Source organism: Pygocentrus nattereri, chromosome 9 (genome assembly GCF_015220715.1).
Source record: "Pygocentrus nattereri isolate fPygNat1 chromosome 9, fPygNat1.pri, whole genome shotgun sequence".
Lineage (NCBI taxonomy): Eukaryota > Metazoa > Chordata > Actinopteri > Characiformes > Serrasalmidae > Pygocentrus > Pygocentrus nattereri.
Genome location: NC_051219.1, coordinates 16,019,252 through 16,044,638, shown reverse-complemented (window position 1 = coordinate 16,044,638; position 25,387 = coordinate 16,019,252). Strand labels below are relative to the sequence as shown.

General features: G+C 39.2%; 1 protein-coding gene across 1 annotated transcript in view; it reads right to left on the bottom strand.

The window, feature by feature from the left end:
- Window positions 1-7,222: 7,222 nt before the first annotated feature.
- The window catches only part of hspg2 (heparan sulfate proteoglycan 2), a 186,473-nt gene continuing 168,308 nt past the window's right edge, over window positions 7,223-25,387 (bottom strand). The window contains exons 77-84 of the mRNA XM_037541607.1: window positions 22,613-22,669; window positions 19,830-19,905; window positions 19,621-19,699; window positions 16,761-16,841; window positions 15,505-15,575; window positions 15,038-15,121; window positions 12,854-12,957; window positions 7,223-10,696 (exon numbers count right to left, since the gene is read on the bottom strand). Coding sequence (XP_037397504.1) covers window positions 10,524-10,696; window positions 12,854-12,957; window positions 15,038-15,121; window positions 15,505-15,575; window positions 16,761-16,841; window positions 19,621-19,699; window positions 19,830-19,905; window positions 22,613-22,669 — 725 coding nt within the window. The 3' untranslated portion in view covers window positions 7,223-10,523. The remainder of the gene's footprint in view (window positions 10,697-12,853; window positions 12,958-15,037; window positions 15,122-15,504; window positions 15,576-16,760; window positions 16,842-19,620; window positions 19,700-19,829; window positions 19,906-22,612; window positions 22,670-25,387) is intronic.

Genomic DNA, 25,387 nt, shown 5'->3' with positions numbered 1-25,387 from the left:
CTGTGCAGCTTTAGATTAAATATGTCCTGCTTTTTTCTGGCACTAAAACACTGAAAGGATGTCTTGACTGGAAATAGAATAAATGAAGGGTGGTGTCTGACTTCTGCACAGTATTGCATATGTAAACCTTCCCCAAGCTAGGAAGAGTCTTGAAGGCCAAATTAGCATGCCTTGCTAGCCTGAATCCAAGTGTGTTAGATTTCCAGTCAGTGCAGCTGACCACAAATGCCACAACATACCTTGGAGAAAGAGATACACCAGTTAAATCACTGAAGACAGACAGTGATGGAGTATCCATTGGATCATAAATTTTCTGTTGCAGCCCCTGTAGAAATATTTAGGACTTGATTAGCTTAAGAGACCTTTATTAGTCCCACAATGGGGAAATTTCACCTCTGCATTTAACCCATCTGTGAAGTGAAATACCACATACTAGGGGGCAGTGAGCACACTTGCCCGGAGCAGTGGGCAGCCCTATCCGCAGCACCTGGGGAGCAGATGGGGATTAGATGCCTTGCTCAAGGACACCTCAGTCATGTACTGTCGGCTCTGGGGATTGAACTGGCGACCTTCTGGTCACAGGGCTGATCCCCTAATCTCTAGCCCATGACTGCCTCCACAAAGGGCGAAGCCTCCCTCTCGGGGAATCGAACCCTGGTCTTCCGCGTGACAGACGGAGATACTGTCCACTATACTAAAGAGGATGATACAGAGAGAATCTGTATCTGATGTCTGTATGTCAGGAATACCATTTCTTGTAGAGTAATGGAATATGTTACATGCAGCTTTTTTGGAATTGTTTCGTATCACTGGAATTACTGTGTTGCATGCTTTACACAACTTGTGAAAACTGGTCGTGAAAAACATATCGCCTCTTGTTTCTGTTCCCACAGTAGACTCACCGTTGATAGTTACCACAGCAATGCTATTCATCCTGAAGTTTAACGATCACTTTCCACCTGGAAGTTTCGCAGAAACTGTACAAACAGCAGTGGCATTCAGAGCCTGGCAAACCAGTTTGGAATTGCTGGAAATGAGCATACCACATAGCCTGTAAGTACATTGTGAACATTCTAGCGGACGACAGCCAGACGGTGAGATATAATTTATGAATTATTGAAATGAACAATCTATTTTTTGGATTATGAATCACTCAATAACCAAATAATTAATATGTAACTCAGCTTTTATATTTAGCTTGAGGTTTAATGTATTTAATGTACCTTTTTCAAATATTCACTGTTTTGAGGACTTTTCTGCTAACGCAAAAGATAAATTGGGCTTATCTTTTCTGGTCAAAATTTAAAACCAAGGATGTGCAAAGTAACACCAGTAAAATATACCAAAACAAAATCAGCTTTCCCCTAATCACACCGCAGGCTCTCTGTACTTCCCCAACCACACGGCCACATCTACACAAACGTCACACCACAGTGTGTGGATCACTGCGTTCCCTCGGTTATATTTCTATGTTTTCTATGTACTTTCTGTGTTTTTGTGAAATAGTGTTATTTTGGACAGAACCTTTCCTAAACTGCTGCTCCATAATAGTACTGAATGCAGACTAGCAGCGATGTTAATCACTGAAGTGCCTGGCTGTGCCCAATGTCTGGCTGGGCCTGGCTGTTTGCAACTTTTTGCCAAAGTTCTATAATCAACGAATCTGAATGCACCAGTGGCCTCGACGTTAAGGCAATGATGCAATGTTTAAAACTGTAACCGTTATGTGGAAAGTGAACAGGGTCTTTGTGAATTACTGTTACTTGCTTCAACTCATTACTCAACTCATCGTTACAACTCATTAACGATTTCAGAGAACATGCATCTCAAAAATGTTAAAGCTCGTAACATCAAGCACGACAGCTTTTAACGTTAATATTAGCAAACTAGCTAGGACAACTAACTCATCAACTTATCAAGGTGAATCTTCTTCATCCACTGAGCTGGCTTGGATGGAGGATGTGCTCCCAGGCCAGCTAAGGTCAGCTTTAAAAATAGCACGACTGACCTTTTTTTTCTTTAAAACTAGAAGAGTAAAGGGTGAAATGCTCCACTCCTCTGTGGATTTTATTCTTGACGCTGTCATCATGCTTTTGTTAACTAAGCGGTAATGTCAAAACATTCTTAGCTAGCGAAAGAAATGCGCATGATCACATCACCAACTAATCGGCTCAAATTAGTTGCTAACTTGGTCACTTTTTGTCGACTAAGTTGATCAGTCATTGCACCTGTACTTTCCAAGTGATGAAGAAAAGGTAACCAAAACAGGGAGTTCCTGAGGCCTGTGCCTGAAGTCATCCTGCTCATTAGAATGGAGGAATGAAGCATAATCTCACTATAGTTATATATGGCATCTTCACAGATCCCACACATTGCATGCAGTTGCACATTTCCACCTGAGAAGTCTCCAAATCATGCATAGTGCAGCTTTAAATAAACGCCCCTATTGTTTCTTCTGGAATTTTTCTCACATTCATTAAACATTTTCCGAGGACGTAAGTGAATGATATGCTATCGTCTTCTCATCTTCATCAGTATAATGTTGATTTTGCATGGGATCTAAACATTTAGAGAGCCAAAAATGCCCATAAGTGCAGAAACACCCTTAAATTAAAACTCTTTTCATTCTTCATTATGTATTTATTTAATATTTTGCAAAGCAAAGTGATCAAAAACAAAACAAAACAAACAAAAAAAAAAACTACATTATGGTGGTGTAACTGATATATGCTTTAAATGAGCATATATACTGTTTATAGCAAGGAATGTTTCTGAAGGTCTGTGTTGAACACATCACAAGGCAAAGTTCAGGAGTCTGTTGCCTCAGTGATTTGATCTAATTCTCAAAGGGGTTTTTCACCAGTAGATGGTGTTGCAGCTCTGAGCTCTGAGCAAAAGATTACAGTGCATTTTCATTGAGATTCAAGCTCCCATGCGGTTACAGATAAGCTGCCTGATGCCTGAAGCATTGATTTACAATAGTTTTGAGATCAACTTTTGGCTTAAAACACAATTTTAAAAATGTGTTCATGGCAGTCTTTTGTTAACCATTTATGCTGGAAATATCATAGAAATTATTAAAGGGTTTTGCTGGTTCCTGGTGGTATCCAATAGTCATATATAGTATTTTGTGTTTTTCTGATGACGTCACATCATGATATCACAGTGTACAGGATCCTAATGGTGTTCCAGATGCATCTGATGGTTTTCCTACAGGAAACCAGTAAAACCATGAGGTGGTAATGGCCTGTTTCAGCAGGGGTTTTCAATATTACACAGAAAAATTCAGCATGCCATTTCAGACTAGCATTACAAAAATGTATGAATGGTTTAATAAATGGTTATTAATTAGTTCACAAATGTTTAACACATTAATAAACAGTTATAACATGTTAATAAAAAGAGCAAATGTGCTGTTACATCTGATAAATATGAGTATCTGATGAAGCTGAGTTTAATGTTGATGTATGGAAAAAAAAAAGTAAGATAAGAAACCAGTAAAATTTGTGGTTTAACTGTATGAATGAATGTGGGTTTATTATTAGGCAAACAACAGTCACTGTTGCCCTAATAACCATTAATAAACTCATTTGAAACCATTCATAAAACTAAAACATAAATATAAGTGTAGTCCAAATCTTAAAACAAATACAATCATTTTAGACAGTAAGTCAAATGGCTATATTTAGATTAGACATCATGACGTCTGGTTCCTATCACCACCACTGTTTCATTTCTAACTCTAAATAACTTTGTTCTTATATCAGTAATGTATAACCCGAGTTCACCAGGCCTCTCAAGATTAATTATCCTGTAAAAGTTGCAGGAGAAAACATAAGTCAGGAGAAGGTTCCAAATCCCGTGGTCTCTGTTTCCTTTTGGGTTTCCATTTGCTTAATGTTGTTCACCACAGCAGCGGGCTGTGTAATGCCAAACAATGAGGAGAAGCAAACACTTCACATTGTGCTTATCTTTCTCCAAAACAAGAATACTACCCTTAAAGCCATAGGAATAGAGCCTTATTCTATTTCCACTGAGCCGGTCTTTGTTTGGTCTGGAGAAGATGGTGCCATTTATCAGGTTATGAAACTCTACACAAGACTTCTTCATCGTCACCACAGGCATTTCAACTGTTGCCTGACATTCTGCAGGAGCAGTGCAGTAGATGAGGAGCACTCTTAATGTAGTGACTGTTCTACTGTAAAGCTCCAGATTCCAAAATATGCGGTAACTTTTAGGTAAGATAGTAAAAACTGAATACTCTAGCATTTTGGGGGCCCTAAGTAAGGGGCCCCCATGTGCCTAGGCATACCTAACTTGTAAACAGTTAAACTAATCAGTTACTGTGGCTGACGAAATGGTAATTGTACAACTATAGTGGAGAGCCTGCATGAAGCCAGATATTTCCAATAAAGCGGTCGGTCAGGGGAAGTAAAAGGTGTTTCTGATAAAGTGGCCAGTGAGTGGAAGTAAATAGATCTTTCCATTGAAGCGCAAACTGAGAGTTTGTAAAGGAGACAGAGGATGGAATATCATGGAAACGTGGTGGAATAAAGGGTAGGATCATGCATGATGGTTGTCTGTGATGCCTGGGTGAACCTACACCAGCAGGAGACTTCATCTCATCTAAGCATACCCTATACTTAATACATGGATAGTCAATTAGGAATGTATGGTTTGCAATAAAATGCGTTTTATCCTGTAATATTGTAAAGCTGTTTTTTACAACTTAAAACCAAACACACTTAAAACTTGGAACACAAGCAGCTGATATTATGTCTCATGTTATGTAGCGTGTGCCCTTGTTTATTAATAATCTTAAAACATGTGGAATTCGTTAAAATGGGAGAAAACATACTTGTTTCAGTGTACTTTCGGGGGCTACCCAAGTATAGCCCATATGTGGGAAACAGGTTCTTAACAAAAGATGTTGAATTACTCAATTTATGCTTTAATGTGTGGTTTCCATCTATTTTTGTTTGAATTAGCCGTCTAGGCTTAACTGGTACATTTATTCCACCGTACTGATGAACTGTAAGCAGGGAGTCACACCCTCAATATGTGCATAAAGCCAGCGAGACACATGAAGGCAAACGAAAGGAAACAAGCAGAGTCACGTGTGGACATCAGAACTTTTTTTACTCATATTTCAGAAAAAAAAAAAAAAACAAAACCTATAGGCATCGGGGTTTTTATAACATGAACAGCTCACAGCCGCCTTCAAGCGGTCAGGTATCCCAGTCTGTTACCACTGGTCTAACAAAAACACACCATTCCTAGCAAACAGAGGAGGAAGAGGAGGAGGCCGGGAAGCCCTACTGTAGCACAACTAGATTAGATTTTTTTTACTTTTGGAAGAATGATATTAAAGAAACAAACAAAAATTAAAGAAAAGAAACAGAAAAGGCGGTGGGAGGTGTGGCCCACTTACAGCCACGTCCAGGCCTCAAAAATCAGAGAAGCACAAGGTGGGTAAGTAAATAAAAACGCAGCTACATTAAGCCAAGTGGTTGATGCTGATGGGTTTTAAGTAGGTAACACACAAGTCTTTCACATACAGACAGGTGCAAAAGGTTGTATGGGGCCATGTGACGTTTGACCCATGCGGGCGAGCATGCTCCAAAGAGCCTCAGGTGCTCATGGTAACAGGAGAGGGGTTGTGGCTGTACTTGACAAAACATTCAAACCTGTACTTTCTAAATCTTTACTGCATGCCTGCCCTTTCACCCTTCATCAGGCCAATCCAGTGGTTCCTAGTCGTGGTCCTAGTGCAGCCCTGCCCTGCACATTTTAGTGCATTCCTTGCTTATAACCCATGTAGAGATGGCTAATTACCTAATTAGTTGGACTGGGTGGAGAGGTAGGAGAGACGCTCCTAGCACTGGTATTCGAAGGTTCCTCTCCAGTGGTCACTCATGCACATTCAAGATGGGCTAAGTAGACTGTACTGACATGAATAGTTTACTGGCTGTAGCAATGCAATACTTTGAAGAACATTATATTAAAATTGACGTTATTACAAACTTTGGTGCCACTGCATTTTGCGACTCGTGGCTGTTTCCACAATTTTTCAAATGGTTTTGTGCTGTGCTTGAAGGATTGTGGGTGCCTGAAGGTCTGAAAGGATACACCAGCTGGGTCCTGAGATTTCTCAGAAATGAAGGCCGCATTTCTTGGTCACTTTTGAAGGATCCTACAAAACGAGACAGTGACACAACAGCCGAGAAATGCAGCCTTCCTCCACTGCATCCTCAGCTTTGAGACATGGCTTAAATGTTAACACGCTTTCAAGGGTCTCGCAACTTTAAGTGGCCACTTGCAAGACAAGGGTAAAAGCGGACAATCCAATAAGAACTCACAGGAACTCACATCATGTCAGATTCAGTTCAGCCAATTTTGACTAACAACTGAATGTTATACCTTCAAAGTAGTAAGTAAAGTTGCTTCTTTGATCATTGAGCAAAAGTTTGGGCGCCCTGGTCAAATGAGATTTTGTATATTTTGAGGATGCTAACACATCCTCTTCAGAAAACACTTCTGCACATTTTAATGCACAATTACTGTTTATTTGAAACAAATTGGGGAAAAAATAAAATAAAACATACCATGTGGCTATGGTACAGTTAATATCTTGGTTTTTTAATGTTCAATTCAGCAGAGACTATGCTGTAAAATGTCATGTTAAGGTTTGTTTACTGCGAAGGATGTTCATTTTAAAGCCACTTGATTTTTACTTAGAAAATCAACAAAACGTCATTTGAGCAGGGGTGTCAAAACTTTGGTGGACGACTGTATAAAAATCTTTTTTCCTGGTCTGAAAAGAAAACTGCTGAAGTTAACTCGATTCTTCTCCCTTCTAAGTAGTCATCTAACCAGCTTCACTCTAACTAATACAGCAATGGTGGAATTAATGGAAACAGTTAGGGCAAGTCAACAAGGTCGTGTAAACGGCTTTAAAAAGCGGGCTAGGATCGGGAACCACTGGAACCACTGGGCCAAACCCACAGCCATCATTGCCATTCTCACCAAACCCTATGAATAAGAGTTCCAATCCTGTCCCGTTTGTGAAATCGAACGAACCTGAATGCAAAGGCGAACTATTGAGGCAGCTCACCTCCGATCCTCCTGAGGATTTAAATGGCTCACACACACAATGTATGACAACACACACACACACACACAGATGGATAGACAACAAGACAGACACACAGGCATACAGACATACACGACATCATTCAGTTTTATTCTGAGGTGGGTCAAGAGTTTATGACTCCTGCACGACTCGTATGGTTTTTTTTAAAAATGGCACAAAACAACAAACAGATACACAAACCGTCATACGGATTTTTCAGAAGTAAAAGAAATAAGCAAGCTTTTCTAAAATGTTACCGAGAAAAAACAAAACAAATAAGAAAAGTAAGAAATGAGCCCTTCAAAATATGTGATAAGTCTATTATCAACACCTCATCTGAGACATTTGAGATCTACTCAATGAAGTTCGATCCTGGAGAAAGTTTCCACTAAATTAAACACAACATGTTAGCGTTTAGAGTTATGTAACATTTACACTAAAACATTCCAGTCCACACTCAAGACTAAAACTCCCTTATGACTCCCAGAAAAAACAATACTGTTTCAGTACTTCAACTGTGGGTTGGCAATAAGCAAAATTAGTTTTATTGCAAAGTTGTGGAGGTTACTACTTACAATACACACGTTAACGTGAGACACACCTAGAGAAAGTCATCGGCAGAAGATAGAACAGGTGAGTATGTGCTTGTAGTGTTTTCATCATGTCTGAATTTAGCACCATTGTTTCTTTTTGTTTTATAACCAGACATAAAGAGGTTACCATGCATGGAAGGTTTATGATTTCTCTCTCGCTTTTTTCAAATATAAACTCCATATAAAAAGTCTCCCAAAGTTCTCTCATCTCGGTCTCCAATGCTTTAGTGTTTGTTCGTTATCTTCACCTGAGATGTGTCTTGTTCATAGGTTTACATATCATAGACCCAGATAGCTGACAAGTCACACTACATTCTTGAAGGTATTTTTTTTCTATCTAAAAACATCTAAAACATTTTACCATATAAATCCATAATTAACTTTAACCTGCCTGTTATGACTTGATCATGTGTATTTGGGTATCATCAATTTTACATAAAAATGTACAATTTGGTGTTCAAAAGTAAGAGGCTGGTCAAAGACATAAGCTTAAAGGACACTTCGGCCAAAATGAAGAATGGAACCATCTGTTGTTAGCTTCAATCTCTAGAGTGAAATATTTCTGGTTTAAAGGCCACGAAAAACCCCTTCTGATAATGTATCTGAAGGTGGTAGGAACTTCTGCAAATCTACAAGCGCTCTTGGGTGAATTTTTGCAGTCATGCTCTTGTAACGTTCGTGTTTTTTGTTTAATGTTGAATGCAGAAGAAAGACGGGTATTTCCAATCACTATTAGGAAGCTGAATGTGTTATTGCAAGGGTTCCAGTCATTATTGAGGCAGTTTACATGCACTCAATGATCCCATCTTAATTGGATTTCTGCTCTTATCTGATTATTCAACGGTCATGTAAACAGCATGCTTTGGTTTCTTATATTGGAGTAAGGTCTAGGAGTCCGATTCAGAAATCTGATAAAGAGAGCCGGATAGTCAGATGTGAACTCTTACTCTGATTTCTTTCTGATTTCTGAGTTTGCACATGTACGCAATAGACAGTGGTCTCGGAAATAAGCAGGCAGTGTTGCTGCAAGATGCAGCAAAACACTTTTGGAGCAACACTGAAACCAAATACATTCTTGACAAAATGATATGTTTAAATATTCATCATCTTCTAGATGATGCATGTTCATATTCTCAGGTAGAGTGGCGCGATGTTTTCTACAAAAGAGTTTTACCTTATGTTTACGTCACGTCTTCTTCTGTGAGTTTATTGGCTTGTTGCAATGCAGAAATCTGATTGCTGCCTGACTTGTATAGACCTGGAGATTCCCCATTATCTGATCACTCAAGTGAATGTAAACACACTCGTTGTAAATAATGCATAACAGAAATGGCTCATTAGATCAAGAGGACAGGAAGCTGAAAGCTATAGCAAGCAAGGTAGCAACCAGGCTATGTCGATACCTTACCTGACCTTTGGTTTCTTTTCCACTTATTGCGCTCCACAGGCCTTGTGAACAAAGAGTGACACTAATGCTAGCTTGACTATATTTATTAGCCTACCGGTCAGTGGCTAGGAGAAGCAACTGGGTGACACCACAGGGATTCCCAGTGGTTGTACGGTGTATTTGCGTCATGCATGTGAAGTATTTTAATGAGAGAACATTAAAACAGGAACAAGTTCTGTTAATGAGGCTGAGGGATACAATACTGAACTATAGAATACTGCGTAACATGACAAGTAATATGCTAACCGTGAGTTTTTGGCTGGAATGCCCTTTTATGTGGAAATGTCTTCTAAAGCTTTGGTAAAATCCAACATATCTAAGTCAGTTATTCAATGACATAAAGGATGAGGTAACATTGGCCTAGTTTAGGCTATATTAAGTCATTGATTACTCTTGTAACTTTTAAACAACAATGTAAAACTTTTACATGTCTTGTCACCACCTCTAAACTGAGCACCGTCAAATTTTTGGTTAATTTTTTCAGAATTTGTTGATATCATATTTATTTTACAGCACAGTGCAGGAGTAGGCAATAATGACAAAGGTGTCATCAGCTATCTCGGCCTATATAATACGTATGTCTATGTTCGCGATGCCTTCTTGGTGCTAAGACCTTTTCCCAGTGTACAGAAACCCCTTTCCCTGTGTTTCCTCTAAGCATGCTCGCCCCCCACTGGCCGCCACAGAGAAAGAAAGGAAAAAAAAAGGCCGCAGTCTTCAAGTATTAACACAGCTCGGCCCACAAAGCCTCAGACACACATGAATTATTATTAAGGACCTAGTGTTGACTCTAAGAAAAAAAAAAACAAAGAGGAGCAGGCTAATGGTTAATTTGCATTCATCCCCCCCACAAATATATAATATAGATTCATATATTCATATGTATATAAATAAAAATTCAGTGCTGTAAAAATGTCTCCGACTCCATAGGATCTGACCCATTGCTGATTTCTTTTCCACATATATATATTTCTCATGGTTAAAAAAAGCTACTGCAGGACTATGTAAACTGAACTGGATATCCTGTGTTAATTGTCCTTCATTGAGAATACAACACTGAGAAAGTGAAGACTTGTTAATTAATAGCATTTCTTTTTTTTTTCTTGTTTTTTTTTTGTTTTGTTTTGTTTTTTGGTTTAATGCAACACAGAGTAAAAGAATCCTTTTCGTGGATTTTGGTGTGGGGTTTGGTTTTTGGTAGCAGCAAGGCACCAAGAAAATACGTCAGTGAGTGTGAATGTGTGCGTGTGTACGTGTTGTGCTGTAAGCGTCTGAGAACGTGTCTCATTCACGGCGAGAGTGTGTGTGTGTGTGTGTCCTCAGTCTCTGGGTGCTGTTTTAGTGTTATTGATTATGACCCGCAGCGCCGCACATTGACTCCCTCCTCAGCGTGGACCTGCAGGTCGATGGGCCGCGCCGGCTGATCTCCTGGCCGAGCGTTCATGAGAGACAGGTTCTTCACGCAGCCCGTGATGCCCGAGGAGAACTTCCCTCCTGTCAGCACTGTCATGTCTGGAGCTCCTCCTGCAGAGACACACATACACACTGCTTAGAGCTGGGGCAGAGATTGACAGCCCAAATGTTAAGAAGAGCCTTTTTGTTCTTTTAAATCAAACCACTTTGGGAGCCACAACATTGTATGTTCATTTTACCATCTTCGCTGTAAACATGTCTCAGTATGTGCTAATGTGATTAAAAGCATAGGCTAAAAAATGTAAACCTAAACACACTTACTTGGCTCTACTTTAAGCTTTGCTCAGCTATAACCACTTTTCCTACATCTCTGGCAGGAAACATTTCCTCAAAAGTGGAATAGTTTCTTGTAAAATGTCTCTTAGTGTTCAACGTTTTACGAGGCTGAAATAAGCCTCTCGTTCACCTCATCGTTCTTATTCAAATTTTCCCGTTCCATCTTAAATAGTGCCAGAGGTGCCAGAATGTAACTGCTGCACCATTTAAGGTGGAACGGGAGAATTTGAATAAGAAGCTGGTGAACGAGAAGCTGATTTCAGTGTTTGACAGTTTGTTGTTGCAGATTAAATGTGTCAGGAAACCAGCTGGAGTTATTTAAAGTGCAAATAAGTCCACTTGTCTCCAAATGACCAACGTTCGTCTTAAATGTTTCCCTTTGCCATTTCGTTAGCTACTAGCTAGGCGAGTTGTTGTTGTTATCTGGGCTAAGCATTTGTCAATCCTGTCCTACCTAACATATTGTTAGACATTGTTAGATATCATTAGAGACTCTGATGATGTCCCAATTTAGTCCATGTCAATTGTGTACATTATTAACTGGGTTTTTATAGTTGCTAGTACGCACACATAAGGTATCCCAGATAGCTGCTAAATTGCTGTATTGTCGGGATGATGCTATGGTATCCCAGGTGGTTGCTAAGGTGTTTATAGATTGTTGCTATTGTATTTCAGGTTGCACTAAGGTGTCGTTAGGCTGTTGGCTAGTAATATATAACCACATGCGAAACTGGAGCTTTCTTTACTCCTGTGCCTTTGTGTACTTTATTACTTTTATATATATAAAAAAACTGGAATACCCTGTTCAAATTACATATTTTCTTGATTTTCTACATGGAAACAAGTCACCACATCCTCTACAGGCAACAAACAAACAACAAACAAAAATGCATTCAGCCTATATTCATGTTCACCCTGCATTTGTGTGATGAAAATAATGCGATGGAATTATGGAAGGCAATACATCTGTTCTAACAAAACAAACATCCACTCATTTAGCGATAAGAAAATGCTTTTACATTGAGAAAAACTTTCATTAGGGTCAAATTTGGGCAAATAAGAAAAGTGACAACCATAACCCTAACTACTCAGAAGGATACTGTCAGCGATTCGTTGTATGGCCACCAGACCAGAGGTCTCACTCCCCGGAGTACTAGCCCTGTTCCCACCAAACCACCTGTACCCCTTCCTTTCAGCCAGGCAGTGCGAAGTATTGCCAGTCCACTTGTGTCTGCATACTGAGCGTTTCTGGAATAACTACCTATCTTGTGTTTCTGACTCTCTGCCTGGACTTTTGGATTTCTGCCTTTGCCTTTTGCCCCTGTTTTTTCGATGATTGGTTTTTGGACGGACTTACTGGTTTTGACCTGTTTTCTATGCCTTTTGACCACGAGTTGTGGATTACCCCTATTACTATTAAACCTGCACATGGATCCTTCTTCAGTTTCCGAGTCTGACATGTCACAGATACAATTAAGATTGCGATGAATCGTTTTAATTATCGTGCAGCCCAAAATAATACATACTGTCCATGACACTTATATGTACACAATGCTTCTTTTTTTGGTCTTCACCTTGGAGGGAAATCTGGGAGATATTAGATATCTATGTCACATGTGAGGGTCAAGTAATTTACAAGCTTACAAACTGCTGACTGTTGTATTCAGATGTTTATATATTATCCTGTATGTTGTGTTACTACATTCATAATTGTTGTATTTAGGTTCCAAGTTGTTTCTGCTTATTTGTTTCATTGTTCTCTTTATGAAAGCTACTATACAAATTACGTTTATCACCATTAATACTACTACTAGTATCATTATTCATCTTCTTATTATAAAATAATAAGAAGTCTAAAATGGGACTGGCTAACTGAAAGAGCAGGAGACGTAAAGGACATTTATTCTACAAAGCAACCGAAGCAATACATACCTAAGTAAATGTTGCCTTTGGTGTTCACCATGATGCTCTTGCCTTGTGACTGTCCACGTCGGGCTGATCCATCATCTACCTGGATATAGCCTTGTTTGCCTGTCCTGTTCACCACACAAATCATACATATTTGTTATAACATATTTTTTATATGTATATATATATATATATACACACACACATATATATATATATATACACACACACATATATATATATATACACACACATATATATGTGTGGGTGTGTGGTTGTGAATATATATATATATACATATATAAATATAAATATATATATATACTGCTCAAAAAAATAAAGGGAACACTTAAACAACACAATATAACAACAAGTAAATCAAACTTCTGTGAAATCAAACTGTCCACTTAGGAAGCAAAACTGACTGACAATCAATTTCACAGCTGTTGTGTAAATGGAAAAGACAACAGGTGGAAATTATTGGCAATTAGCAAGACACACTCAATAAAGGAGTGGTTCTGCAGGTGGGGACCACAGACCACTTCTCAGTACCTTTCTGCTTTCTGGCTGATGTTTTGGTCACTTTTGAATGTTGGTGGTGCTTCCACACTCGTGGTAGCATGAGACGGACTCTACAACCCACACAAGTGGCTCTGGTAGTGCAGCTCGTCCAGGACGGCACATCATTGCGAGCTGTGGCAAGAAGGTTTGTGTCCAGAGGCTGGAGGCGCTACCAGGAGACAGGCCAGTACACCAGGAGACGTGGAGGAGGCCGTAGGAGGGCAACAACCCAGCAGCAGGACCGCTACTTCCGCCTTTGTGCAAGGAGGAACAGGAGGAGCACTGCCAGAGCCCTGCAAAATGACCTCCAGCAGGCCACAAATGTGCATGTATCTGCACAAACGGTTAGAAACCGACTCCATGAGGATGGTATGAGGGGCCGACGTCCACAGATGGGGGTTGTGCTCACAGCCCAACACCGTGCAGGACGCTTGGCATTTGCCAGAGAACACCAGGATTGGCAAATTCGCCACTGACGCCCTGTGATCTTCACAGATGAAAGCAGGTTCACACTGAGCACATGTGACAGACGTGACAGAGTCTGGAGACGCCGTGGAGAGCGATCTGCTGCCTGCAACATCCTTCAGCATGACCGGTTTGGCAGTGGGTCAGTAATGGTGGGGGTGGCATTTCTTTGGAGGGCCGCACAGCCCTCCATGTGCTTGCCAGAGGTAGCCTGACTGCCATTAGGTACCGAGATAAGATCCTCAGACCCCTTGTGAGACCATATGCTGGTGTGGTTGGCCCTGGGTTCCTCCTAATGCAGGACAATGCTAGACCTCATGTGGCTGGAGTGTGTCAGCAGTTCCTGCAAGATGAAGGCATTGAAGCTCTGGACTGGCCCGCCCATTCCCCAGACCTGAATCAGATTGAGCACATCTGGGACATCATGTCTCGCTCCATCCACCAACGTCACGTTGCACCACAGACTGTCCAGGAGTTGGCGGATGCTTTAGTCCAGGTCTGGGAGGAGATCCCTCAGGAGACCATCCACCACCTCATCAGGAGCATGCCCAGGCGTTGTAGGGAGGTCATACAGGCACGTGGAGGCCACACACAATACTGAGCCTCATTTTGACTTGTTTTAAGGAGATTGCATCAAAGTTGGATCAGCCTGTAGTGTGTTCTTCCACTTTAATTTTGTGTGTGACTCCAAATCCAGGCCTCCATTGCTTAATAAATCTGATTTCTATTGATGACTTTTGTGAGATTTTGTTGTCAGCACATTTAACTTTGTACAGAACAAAGTATTCAATGAGAATATTTCATTCATTCAGATCTAGGATGTGTTATTTGAGTGTTCCCTTTATTTTTTTGAGCAGTGTATATATATATATATATATATATATATATATATATATATATATACACACACATATGAATGACATTTATTTATCATAAATAGTCTTTAACTGTCTTATTTTAGCAAAACAAAAGCCATGCAAAGCACTAGAACTCAAATAAGGCTCAAACCCCATTAAAGGTCATATAAAACATGAGTTAGCACAACAACATCATGAAAAATATAATAATGATGAAGATAATTAGCCCAACATCTTATCTTGGGTAAAGTTTAACTTCCAGAATTACTTCACTTACTCTAGCTATTGTCATGACTACAGTAAGTGAAGTGGGACCATGTTGTACCTGACTGCAGTGATTTTGTGCCACTGGCCATCATTGACACGCTCTCTGGAGAGAATCTGAGCCTCTCCGCTGCCCAGCTGGTAACTGTTGGGAAAAATTGGAGTGATCAGGTGTAAATAACAGCTATGTTATACATACAAATGAAAAAGAAGACAGACGAGTTAGATTCAAATATAGTGTAGTTTAAAAGACCTAACAGATCAACAAATGAATGTGGTTATTTTACCCGACTTCTCACTTATAGCTCACTGAAACAAGTGGAGAGGTTCTTGCTAAAGTGTGGATTCTCAAACCAAAACATATTTATTACAATTATTATAAGAATATAATAGCATCTATTGAAATATTTAGGACAAAAATGCACTTTCTTTTTTAATAACCACCAAATTTTTTCTATAAAAAATGGCACTTTTGGTTTTCAGCTGTCTGGTCTTTGTACTTCTCCATCAAATGATTCAGCCCCTTACCTGAACACTACATGTCCACTCTGTAAACCCAGACTTATGAAGTCTTTGCCCTTTCCTTGATCTCCAAGTTCCTACAAAGAGTATTACAGGTGACAGTGAAACATGCATTGTGGTCAGGTTGAGTCTGTTGCAATTACTTAAGGAAACTTTTACTTAACTTAATTACTTAAACTACTCTTCCTATTCAATTAAAATAAAATAGTATAATATATTATAAAGGTAAACTATATCTATATCTATTATAAATGTAAACATATCTAAACCATGGAGTTTCAATCAGCATCATGCTTATTTGTGATAATGTTGCAGAAATAAAGGGGCTACAGTGAGAATGTCTCTAAATATATGAAATAAATGATATATTTATGGCAAAAAGTGATCATGGAAAGTGAAATCATCCTAAATGTGGTCAATATTTCTGTTTCTCATTACAAGACTGTTAATATTACATTACATTAAATATAATTCAACCTATTCAACCTATACATTAAATATAATTCAACCTATACATTAAATATAATTCAAACTATTGTTACTAGTAACGAATGATCTTAGTTCTTTTAAGAAATAATGATTTCACTTGTTTTCACTTGTGTTAAGAAATAAGTCAGACAAAAACAATACTAAGATAAGTGTTGCCTGTTTCAAGAAACAATGCAGAACATTTTGCTTGGTTTAAGATAAAAAACAACAAATTTTGCTTGATTCCAGAAATAATACAGATAATTTAGCTTGTTTTAAGAAAAATGCAGGCAGTTAGAGTAAGATTATCTGCAAACGGATACATTTCATTATATAAAAATACTTCACCGAACAACTAAAAATGTATGAAAATAGGAAGTAAAATGATTTTTACATCATTTTACTTGCCAAGATATCACTTTTTGCATTAAAGCTAGTTTTACTGTTGACTTTCTTAAAACTTTCAAAACCAAGAATAACTGAAAAGTTGTTTGAAATGTTGAAAAGTATTTTTAATATGCAAAGGCAGATGGGGACTTCAGTGGAAGTGCAAAATGTCCTTGACAGGCAACATGAACATGCATAAAACATGCAAATGAACTGAAGTGGTCAAATTAAATGCAGGGTGTCTTTTATTTTTTGCTCATCGCTTTTTTTGCCAGGATAAACAGAATCAGTTAAAATGGGAAATACAGGGAGATTTATTTCCACTACATTCCCTTCATTCATTGTTTTTTCAGTGTAGCAAAAACAAACATCTCAAAAGTTCAGTTATCATAATAAGGCAGACGTACTTGAGTGTGTGCTCGCTTGCGGAGAGCGGCCACCTTTTTGCTAGCATGCAGCTTGTGGAGGCTCAGGGTGGCTGCAGGCTCCTGAGAAGGATGGGTGGGAGTGGGGTTGGGGGGGTTAGTGTAGCAGAGCAAACCAGGCAACATGCAGTGCATTCATTCTCACAACAGGCCATGCTTTTTAAAGCGATAGTTTGGCAAAAGCAATTAAATTTGTAATAAAATAATACAGTTTCTCCCAATCAAGAAGGTTTGGTGTCCGGAGCTTATGTGATTAGAGGCACAAGTAACAGAAGATTATGTAGAACAACACACCTAAAGCAACACACATCTGCCCCTAACGTTGCTAGGCCATGTCTCTAGTCACGTTAAGAATGATACATATTTTAATGTCTTGTTTTCCTATTGTGTATGATTAAAATAGTTTATTTAAAAAGGTTTTCCTCCCTTTCAAAAGCAAATTCACAAATTAATTTAAACTTTCAATGACAAATTTCTCATCAACAAACTTAAATTCTTGGAGGGGAATAATCATATTAACTAACAGTATGACGTTCCCCTCTCCCTCCTATCCCCACGTATCATCAAACATAATGCGCAGCTGGCTCGAGAGCATCCCTACTATTGTGTATCACTCAAAAACACATCACAATACACAAAAAAAATCAACATCTGATTCATGTTGGCCTTAAAGCTGCACTAGGCAAGAACTGGAGACCTCTCTGGTGGAAATTCCTCTGCAACATGCAAAAAAACATTCTGTAGCACTGATTGTGCTTCGGACTCTTTCCCTGAGTGGATGAATCTGCTGATTGTGAGCGCCTGGAAAGAGCACTCCTAACTCAGGAGGAACTCAAAACTCAGCGAAGGACGTGTCTTCTGAGGATGTATCTATATATCTACTGCTGTTATCATATCTTCATCACTATGACACTGATTTTGCGTTTGAGACCTAAACTTTGAGCCTGCGCGTGTGATGTTAAAACATGATGTGGTCTGGAAAAACTCCCACAACATCAGACCTGATGAGTCCTACTTTTAAATGATTATTTCAGGATTTACAGAGTGACTCACAGCAGCACACACCCATCATATCTTAGTAGTTTTTTTCTACTGACTCAGTAATGTTACTTTTTCAGTTTGAACAAAACTGCGATTGTACTGCGAAGTGCAACTTTAAAAAAAATTGGAAAAATGGTTTAAAGACTTTTACTAAGTAAACAAACGAAGTTACTCTTTTGAAAAAAATATCAATTTGTTCTAAAAAAATGTCTTTTGAGTTTTGATTACATAACCACACACCAGTGGGCAGGGTAATATTAACCAATAACATTGTTTCACCTCCCCCTCCCACCACACCCACATATCACCGAACAAAACACAGAGTTGGCTTGAGACCCTCCCTACTATTGTGTTTTACTCTGAAATACATGAGGGTTCAGAAAGAAAATACGATACCTGACTATATACACTGTCTATAAGTATCAAACAGACCTGACGTAGTTTTTGTCACTGTAAGACAATGCAATCTATTAAATGTACAAAACTACACAGAAATGCAACTGTGTCCATTCTTATAGCGAACAATGTCATATAGTGTTAAAGAACACATGTTTGACATTACTTCACATTTAAAGTGTGCGCTTATTCCAACATGCAGTGTACACAATGCTAATTGGCAGTCATAAGCATCCATTGCTTGTTGGCAACATTAGCATTTTAGCTTCTGATCAAAACCAAAGACCGTAAGACACCAAACACATCTTGGCTCATGGACATTTGTGAGATGGGCAAAATTTCAAAATTTAATTTTTCAACAAATTATCACTTTAAATGCGCGCTTGTTGCCTCTGGTACTGAGCGGCCAGGCCGTGTGACACAGCAGTGGTCTGTAGCACGCTGCTTCCAAACAAGATCATCAACATGGTTATAAATCATCCAAATGCAGAAGTTAGAGTCAGTGGGAAAAAAGTGAACAGCTCAATGTATCACAGGCTGCTGAAATGTGGGTGGAGGGGGGATTATAAAAAGGTCAGTGAAGGCAATAGATCATGTGATCACAGGCACATATCATGTCAGGGCCCTTTCAAAGAGATAAGGGAGTATTCCTAGGAAAATTACTGGAAGATGCCAGCAAAACTCCTCCATGTACTCTACACACTATGTACATCTCTTGCTCCACTTTATAGGTCTATAAATATGAAAAGAATCCGCTATGTTGTGAGGCAGAGTGAATTAAAATGGCAGAGTTTCTGATTGTAGCTCCTTCATAATAATTCTGAAATGTGGGAAATAGTAAAAATAAAGCAAAGTCCTTCGATAAGAGTGTGTCCAAACTTTTGGGAAACTGGGACTGTACATACCAGACTGGTACTGTGTAAAATTTGAGACCACACGTTATATATTTAATTTCCAGCCAAAGTAATATTAAGTTATTTATTATTCAGGAGATGTTTCTGAGCAGATGAGGGAGGGGAAAGTCAAACATATAGAAGTGAAAAAAGTAGCATCCAAAACTCCTAACAACCATGCAAGACCTGGTAGACCACCAAAACTGTACCCCGTGGATAAACAGTACTTTCAAGACTGAACTTTTGAACTGTGGAAAAACATTCCTGCAAAAAACTGTAAGGAAGTCTCCTGAAAAGAATGGAGGCTGTGATAAGGTGGAGAATGTGATGATATATTAAGTAGTGGAGGCTTCTGTGCTTTTTTCAGATGCTAAAACATGAATAACTTAGTACTTAATGGCCGTTTTGACTGGAAATAAATGAAGGGTGATCTCTTACTTTTGCACAGTACTGTATGTTGAGCGTGTGTGTACAGTGAGACTGGACAGAGAGGCTTCTGTTCCAGAACCTACCACTCCCTGCCACAGAATGAGGCCGTCTGGAGAGAGAGTGTTTATCTCCAGCTCGATGGTCTCAGGAGAGTCAGGAGAACTGAAATCAACCACATAGTTATTTACAACCAGAAGAAATGTGACCAAAATTGACAAAATACAATACACTGCTCTGTGTATCTTATGACTGACAAGTAAATAAATGCGACTCCAGGCATGGGGTGACTCACCTACGTGGGAACATTGGCTTAGGAAGGGCGAGATATCCATCATCGTGGAAAAAAGCCGAATACTGGATTGGAGAATCTGTGACAGAAGCGCACATTTCAGTTTACACAACACTGAAGGCCGTCACACAAACCTGTTGTTATACCGCCACCCTGTGGATACCAATGGAATGACCTGACGGTCTGTTAATGAAAGGAAGAAAGAGAGCAAAAGGTCAAGACGAAAGCATTTCCAGTGATCTGTATGGTTAATAGAAGCACTGATCTGGTCATGTTTGAATTAATTGGCGAGAAAAGGAAATATGTAAATCAACATGTAAATCGAGATAAGTGACACTTAACTTGCACATTGAACAACACACAAAGTTGACAATGGTAGAGACGAGGCATTCCTCCAAAAAGAAGACATTCTCCCAGTACTCCCAGCAAGCCGCTCAAAAAAGTCTTGAAGTCCCAGGCAGTCCAATGCTTACCGACAAAACTCCTACATGCTTAATGCTATCCACCTATTCTTTGGCCTTACACTCACCTGTTTAACCAGACTAGTCCAGTTTGATTTCAGTCTAATCTCTGTCTTCTGCATTTGTGTCATACTATGGATCACAACAATTCAACTGTGTTTCTGTTCATTGAGCAAAGAAAATATAATAGAAGCCTCTGGGCAGCTGCTGTATGAATTCTTCAGACAGAGGTATAACTTTCTCTGCAGCAAACTGTTTTCAACTTTTCGAGCTGCAAAGTTTAGAACTTAATTAACTTGTTGATTGTGCAGCAAGTAATCAACGTTATCAATATCGATAATAACGCTAATAAAAATTGCTGGCAACGAATCAATAAATAATTTATTGATAACAACATATATATTTGAAAAGCCTGACACTGTGCACATAGTAAACGCCGTTTTACTCATCATGAGCTCTTTAGGTCTCCATGTCTGATAACTGGACTGCTGCTGTGATCTGTAATAACATGATGTTACCAACCAAATACAAGCCTTTTCATTTATTTTCGTTTTTGTCGTTAGAGGTGAAATAGAGAAAACCAGCCTATCTTGGACTGCCATGTAAGATTTGTTTGTGATGGTCCTTTATTTCTGCACCTTTCAAAAATATAGTTTTAGGAGCAATGAAGATCTATTACTGTGCTCTTGATACAAGCTGTTATGAAAACATTCACTAACCGACTAATCAGTTATGGAAATAGTCATTAGTTGCAGCCCTAGATGGCTCAGATAGGTCAAAAACTGTCATTAAGAATTGTTAGCGTGATTAATTCTCTGACTCTTTAAACCTTGTGCTAACACTCAACAAGTATGGGAGAATCTTCGTAGTAGGTGGCTGAGGATCTGAAAATGAAGCTGAAGGGAAAAGCTCTCTCACTTCCATCTCACTACTTCCACTGCCAGAAATGTCATTTAAAAATGCCAGTTAAGGGGAACTGCGGAAGTCAAGGCAAGATCTGGAAGACCAAGAAAGCGCTCAGATGGAACGGCTTATGTGTCAACCAGAAGGGCAAAACAAAAACCCACGACCTCTGGGGTTCCTAAACTTTTGCATTTCCTTTTTTACATTTACCGTCATTGTATCATTATTGGAATTACATATATAAAAGATGTGCTGGTTCACTGGCAGTTTTGGATAGTAAACAAAGGCATATGTCTGCATTGTAGACATCCTGACCCCTGATTCCCATCAACAACACTGTAAAGAAATCTGATTCGGTAAATTTCACTACAAAGATACAACTTCACATCAGAGCATGACTTTGTTTACATCTCAACCACTGAATTACGCAGTTATTTCTTTAGGACCCGCTTTGGCAAGACATGTCTCATCCTTACAGCATTAATTCAACAACTGCTCAAAGGCTTTGATTAAAAGTATTTTTTGTATCAAAAGATTTTCCGCTCTTGTCTACCTCCAGAAAAAACGCATCAAAATTATTGTCTGTGGTAACTGACGAACAACATAGACAGAGCAGTTAGAGATTAGACTGAAAAATGCTGGACTATTCCTTTAAATAACTGATGTTTAGTAGTTAGTAACGGATCAGCTATGGAACTGACCGCTCGCGATACCAAAGATGTCCGTCTCATTTTCACACGGATGAAAGTGGATGAAAGTGCTAGTGAAACAAGCAGGTGGAGAGACGGATGCGAAAACGGACGCGCTGCCGTGAAAGGCAGAAAGAGATGCTTCAGAAGGTGCAAATGGGGAATCTTACAGTCTGTAGATGCATAGAAACCATTGCTTGACTCCTCTACAGTACAACTCAAGCCTTTAAATTCAATCCTCAATCCGTAAATTTGAAACAAACTGCACAGCAAAAAGCAATGTGACTGTAAAGATATAGATCTCCCCTTGCTCAGCCATGTGTTTGACATTTCACAGAAGACCCTGTGCAGAAGAGAGCTTTCTTTTATTTTGGACACACTTTATTTCAGGGGTCAGTTGACATGAAGCAGTGCCTAACTGACAGTTCGATCAGCATTTGCCACCACTTTCTGAGGCAAAGTCAAGCAGGCATGTGCACTTTCTAAATGCATGCCCCATTCAGAATTAGGAGAAAGTGCGTAACGGCTGCTTGGCGTTACTCTCCGAGAGAGCTAGCAAATGACATGGAGACCACAGATAACAAGTACTGCATTTCCATGTAAGCAGACACCTGAAATACCAACTTTCATTGATGGTTGGGTGGTTTTTTGGGGGGGGGTGTTAGATGGGATGAGCCTGTGAGAGCGTTTTCCTTGTTAGTGGTGTCTCAGGCAGATGGGACGGATACTGTACCATTAACCCCGCTGCCCTCCAAACTCCATGCTGCCTCAGTGGGGACCGCCTCCTGTCCTGCATGTGTGGGATACAGCCATGTGAGTGCACGGGTGAGACAAACTTACTGCCGGACGCTGCTAGGCCCCCAGGCTAACAGCAGCTGGGCTCTGAAGAGAGCTGTGAGTCTTGCTCAGCTGAGCGGGATGAAGCTTGCTAAGGGAATGGGGTTTTATGTGTGGATCTTCAGCTGACATGTTTCAGAGAAACTTCGCCAGTAGCATACAGTCGTAGACAAACGCTTGAACGTTCTTGGTTAATTTTCCTGTTCTGCTGATTTCATCCTCTACAAGTTACAAGTTAGTGCACAGTTTCTATTTATTTGCTGAGTTTGTATACATACTGGACTGACTTTTGCACAGGCCATGTTTTGTTTTATTTTTCCAATATGTTTAAATTAGCAAATAATCAGTAATTGTGCATTGAAATGTGCAGAAGTGTGTTCTCTGTGGAGGATGTGTATGTACGCGTACTTTCATAAAAAAAGCCTAGAGAGACCCTTTTGCATTTCTGCCTTTTTCTCACTACAAGAAGGCATTTAGGGTGAGATGAGCCACTAAACACAGTCATGGCTGTAAAGCACAAACCTCGATTCCAAAAAGTTGGGACAGTGTGAAATTCCAATAAAAAGCAGTGACTACTACATTCTCTTTGATCTGCATTAAATTAAAACGAGTGGAAAAAATGATTTTTCGATGTTTTAGCTCATTAACTTTGTTTTTTTTGTAAATTTATGCTCAGAAGGAGGTGTTACATCACCTTTCCTTTGAACAACACTTAATAAACATCTGGGGACACTAATTGATTTAGTTTTAAAAAAACTTAAAAAACTTGTTTTGACATTCTTCAGTTTCCAAATCTCCAAGTTTCCAAGTCTTCAAATGCACAACTGCACAGGGCCGGCTTGGCATTGCCATGCTAAAAGCATGGACAACCCTAAAAAGGACGTTGCCTAGAAGGCAGCCTATGGCATTCCAAATTTCAGCACTAATGGTGCTTTGACAGAGTTGCAAGTTACCGATGATGTGCACTACTAGACCTTCATACCAGACAGATCCTGGCTTTTTAAACTTTATATTGGTAACATTGTGGATTGCGCGTTTGTTCTTTGGCCTGGTGAACACAATGTCCATTATTTTCATAAACCATGTGAAAGCATCAGTCCATTTCAGAGAATTCAGTGTTTCTGAATGTTGCTGGCCTCGGCTGTACGCACTACAGCTTTAAATTGCACTTGTGGGTGCAGTGATGAACAGTGTTTGACAATGATTTGTCAAGGTGTTTCCCAGCCCACGTGATAATGTCAATCACAGAAGCCAGCTCGTTTTTATAATTGCATATATTTGTATGTATGTTTGCAAAATATTTACAAAAAACAATGAAGCTGATCTGTAAAATATTAAACAGCTTGATTGTGTACAGGTGTTCAAATCACTGCTTTCTGGTTTTGTTTGCATTTCACATACAGTGCCAACTTTTTTAGAATTGAGGTTTGTAAAAACAGTCTATACATACACTGCCCACCAAATACTCTGGGTATTTGCAACACTCAGCTTCATGTTGATCATTTCCCCCTAAGTAGTGACTTGATCTTTTTAAGTCTATATAATAGTCAAACTACTGTTCAAAGCCCATGTTGAATCTCTTTTGGCCCAAAGGTGGTTTAGACACCTGAAAGTAGGGATGTCCCAATCCAACCCAAAAGGATAATGATCATAGCTGATCCAAGTGTACTTCAACAGATTAAAACCAATCCAACAGCACTCCTTTTGTTGCCCTCTATTCACTCCACTGTCACAGCAGTGCCATAAATAGTTATTATTCACAACCTGCAACAGTTAGGCGCATCATCATGTTAACAAAGTTTCGCACATCCGCAGCAAAGTGTGGAAATGAAAACTTGTAATATATGCAGCATCAATGACTTGACAGTATTTGAGACTAAATGCCTTTAGCCAAAACACAGACCTGTAAGATGTGAGCAAGTGGCCATTACACTTTCAATCTATTTTCTGCTGCTTGCTGCAAGTGACATGCTCACAGAAACATGTAGAGAATATGCTTATTGCAGAAACTCTCTCAGAAACATTCTGCTTTACTGATTGCATTGGGCACTTCTGGTTTAATACCAGTGTTAAAGGAAACAATACAAAACCAAGAGAAGGAGGGCATTTTAGAGCACTATATAAAAGTTGTTTCACATAAATATCCTACCAAAAACAAAAGCTATCAGTTCAGCCTCTAAACTACTATGAACCTATCAAATACTGAGTGTTTCTAACTAAAATATCTGATCAGCCAGTCAAATTGGACCATAAATACATATTTGGCGCTTAATAAAATTATCATTATAAAAGTCAGGCCACAAAACAAAACATACCACTCCAGGGCAACACAATACTGTAGCATTTATCAGCAGCCTAGTATACCCCAGCTAATTTATTCTAGTGGTTTTAGTGTCTGTGGAAATATTAGAAAGCCTATACTTTGTGTTAAAGTACTGAAATCAGATGAGGGAGCAAAAAAAATGGATTGGACATGCCTACTTGAAAGGCCTGAGTACTGATGAATGCACTTTTCTCAGTTGTTTTTTTATGTTGCAGAAGAAAATGGAAATACCAAAAGTTATTGCAAATTGGTAAAGAAATGTTCTCATTTATTTAAAACATTTAGAAAAGCTTTATGGGCAGTGTATATACAGCAGCAGCCTCTTCAGTATACAGAGGTTTTCAGTTC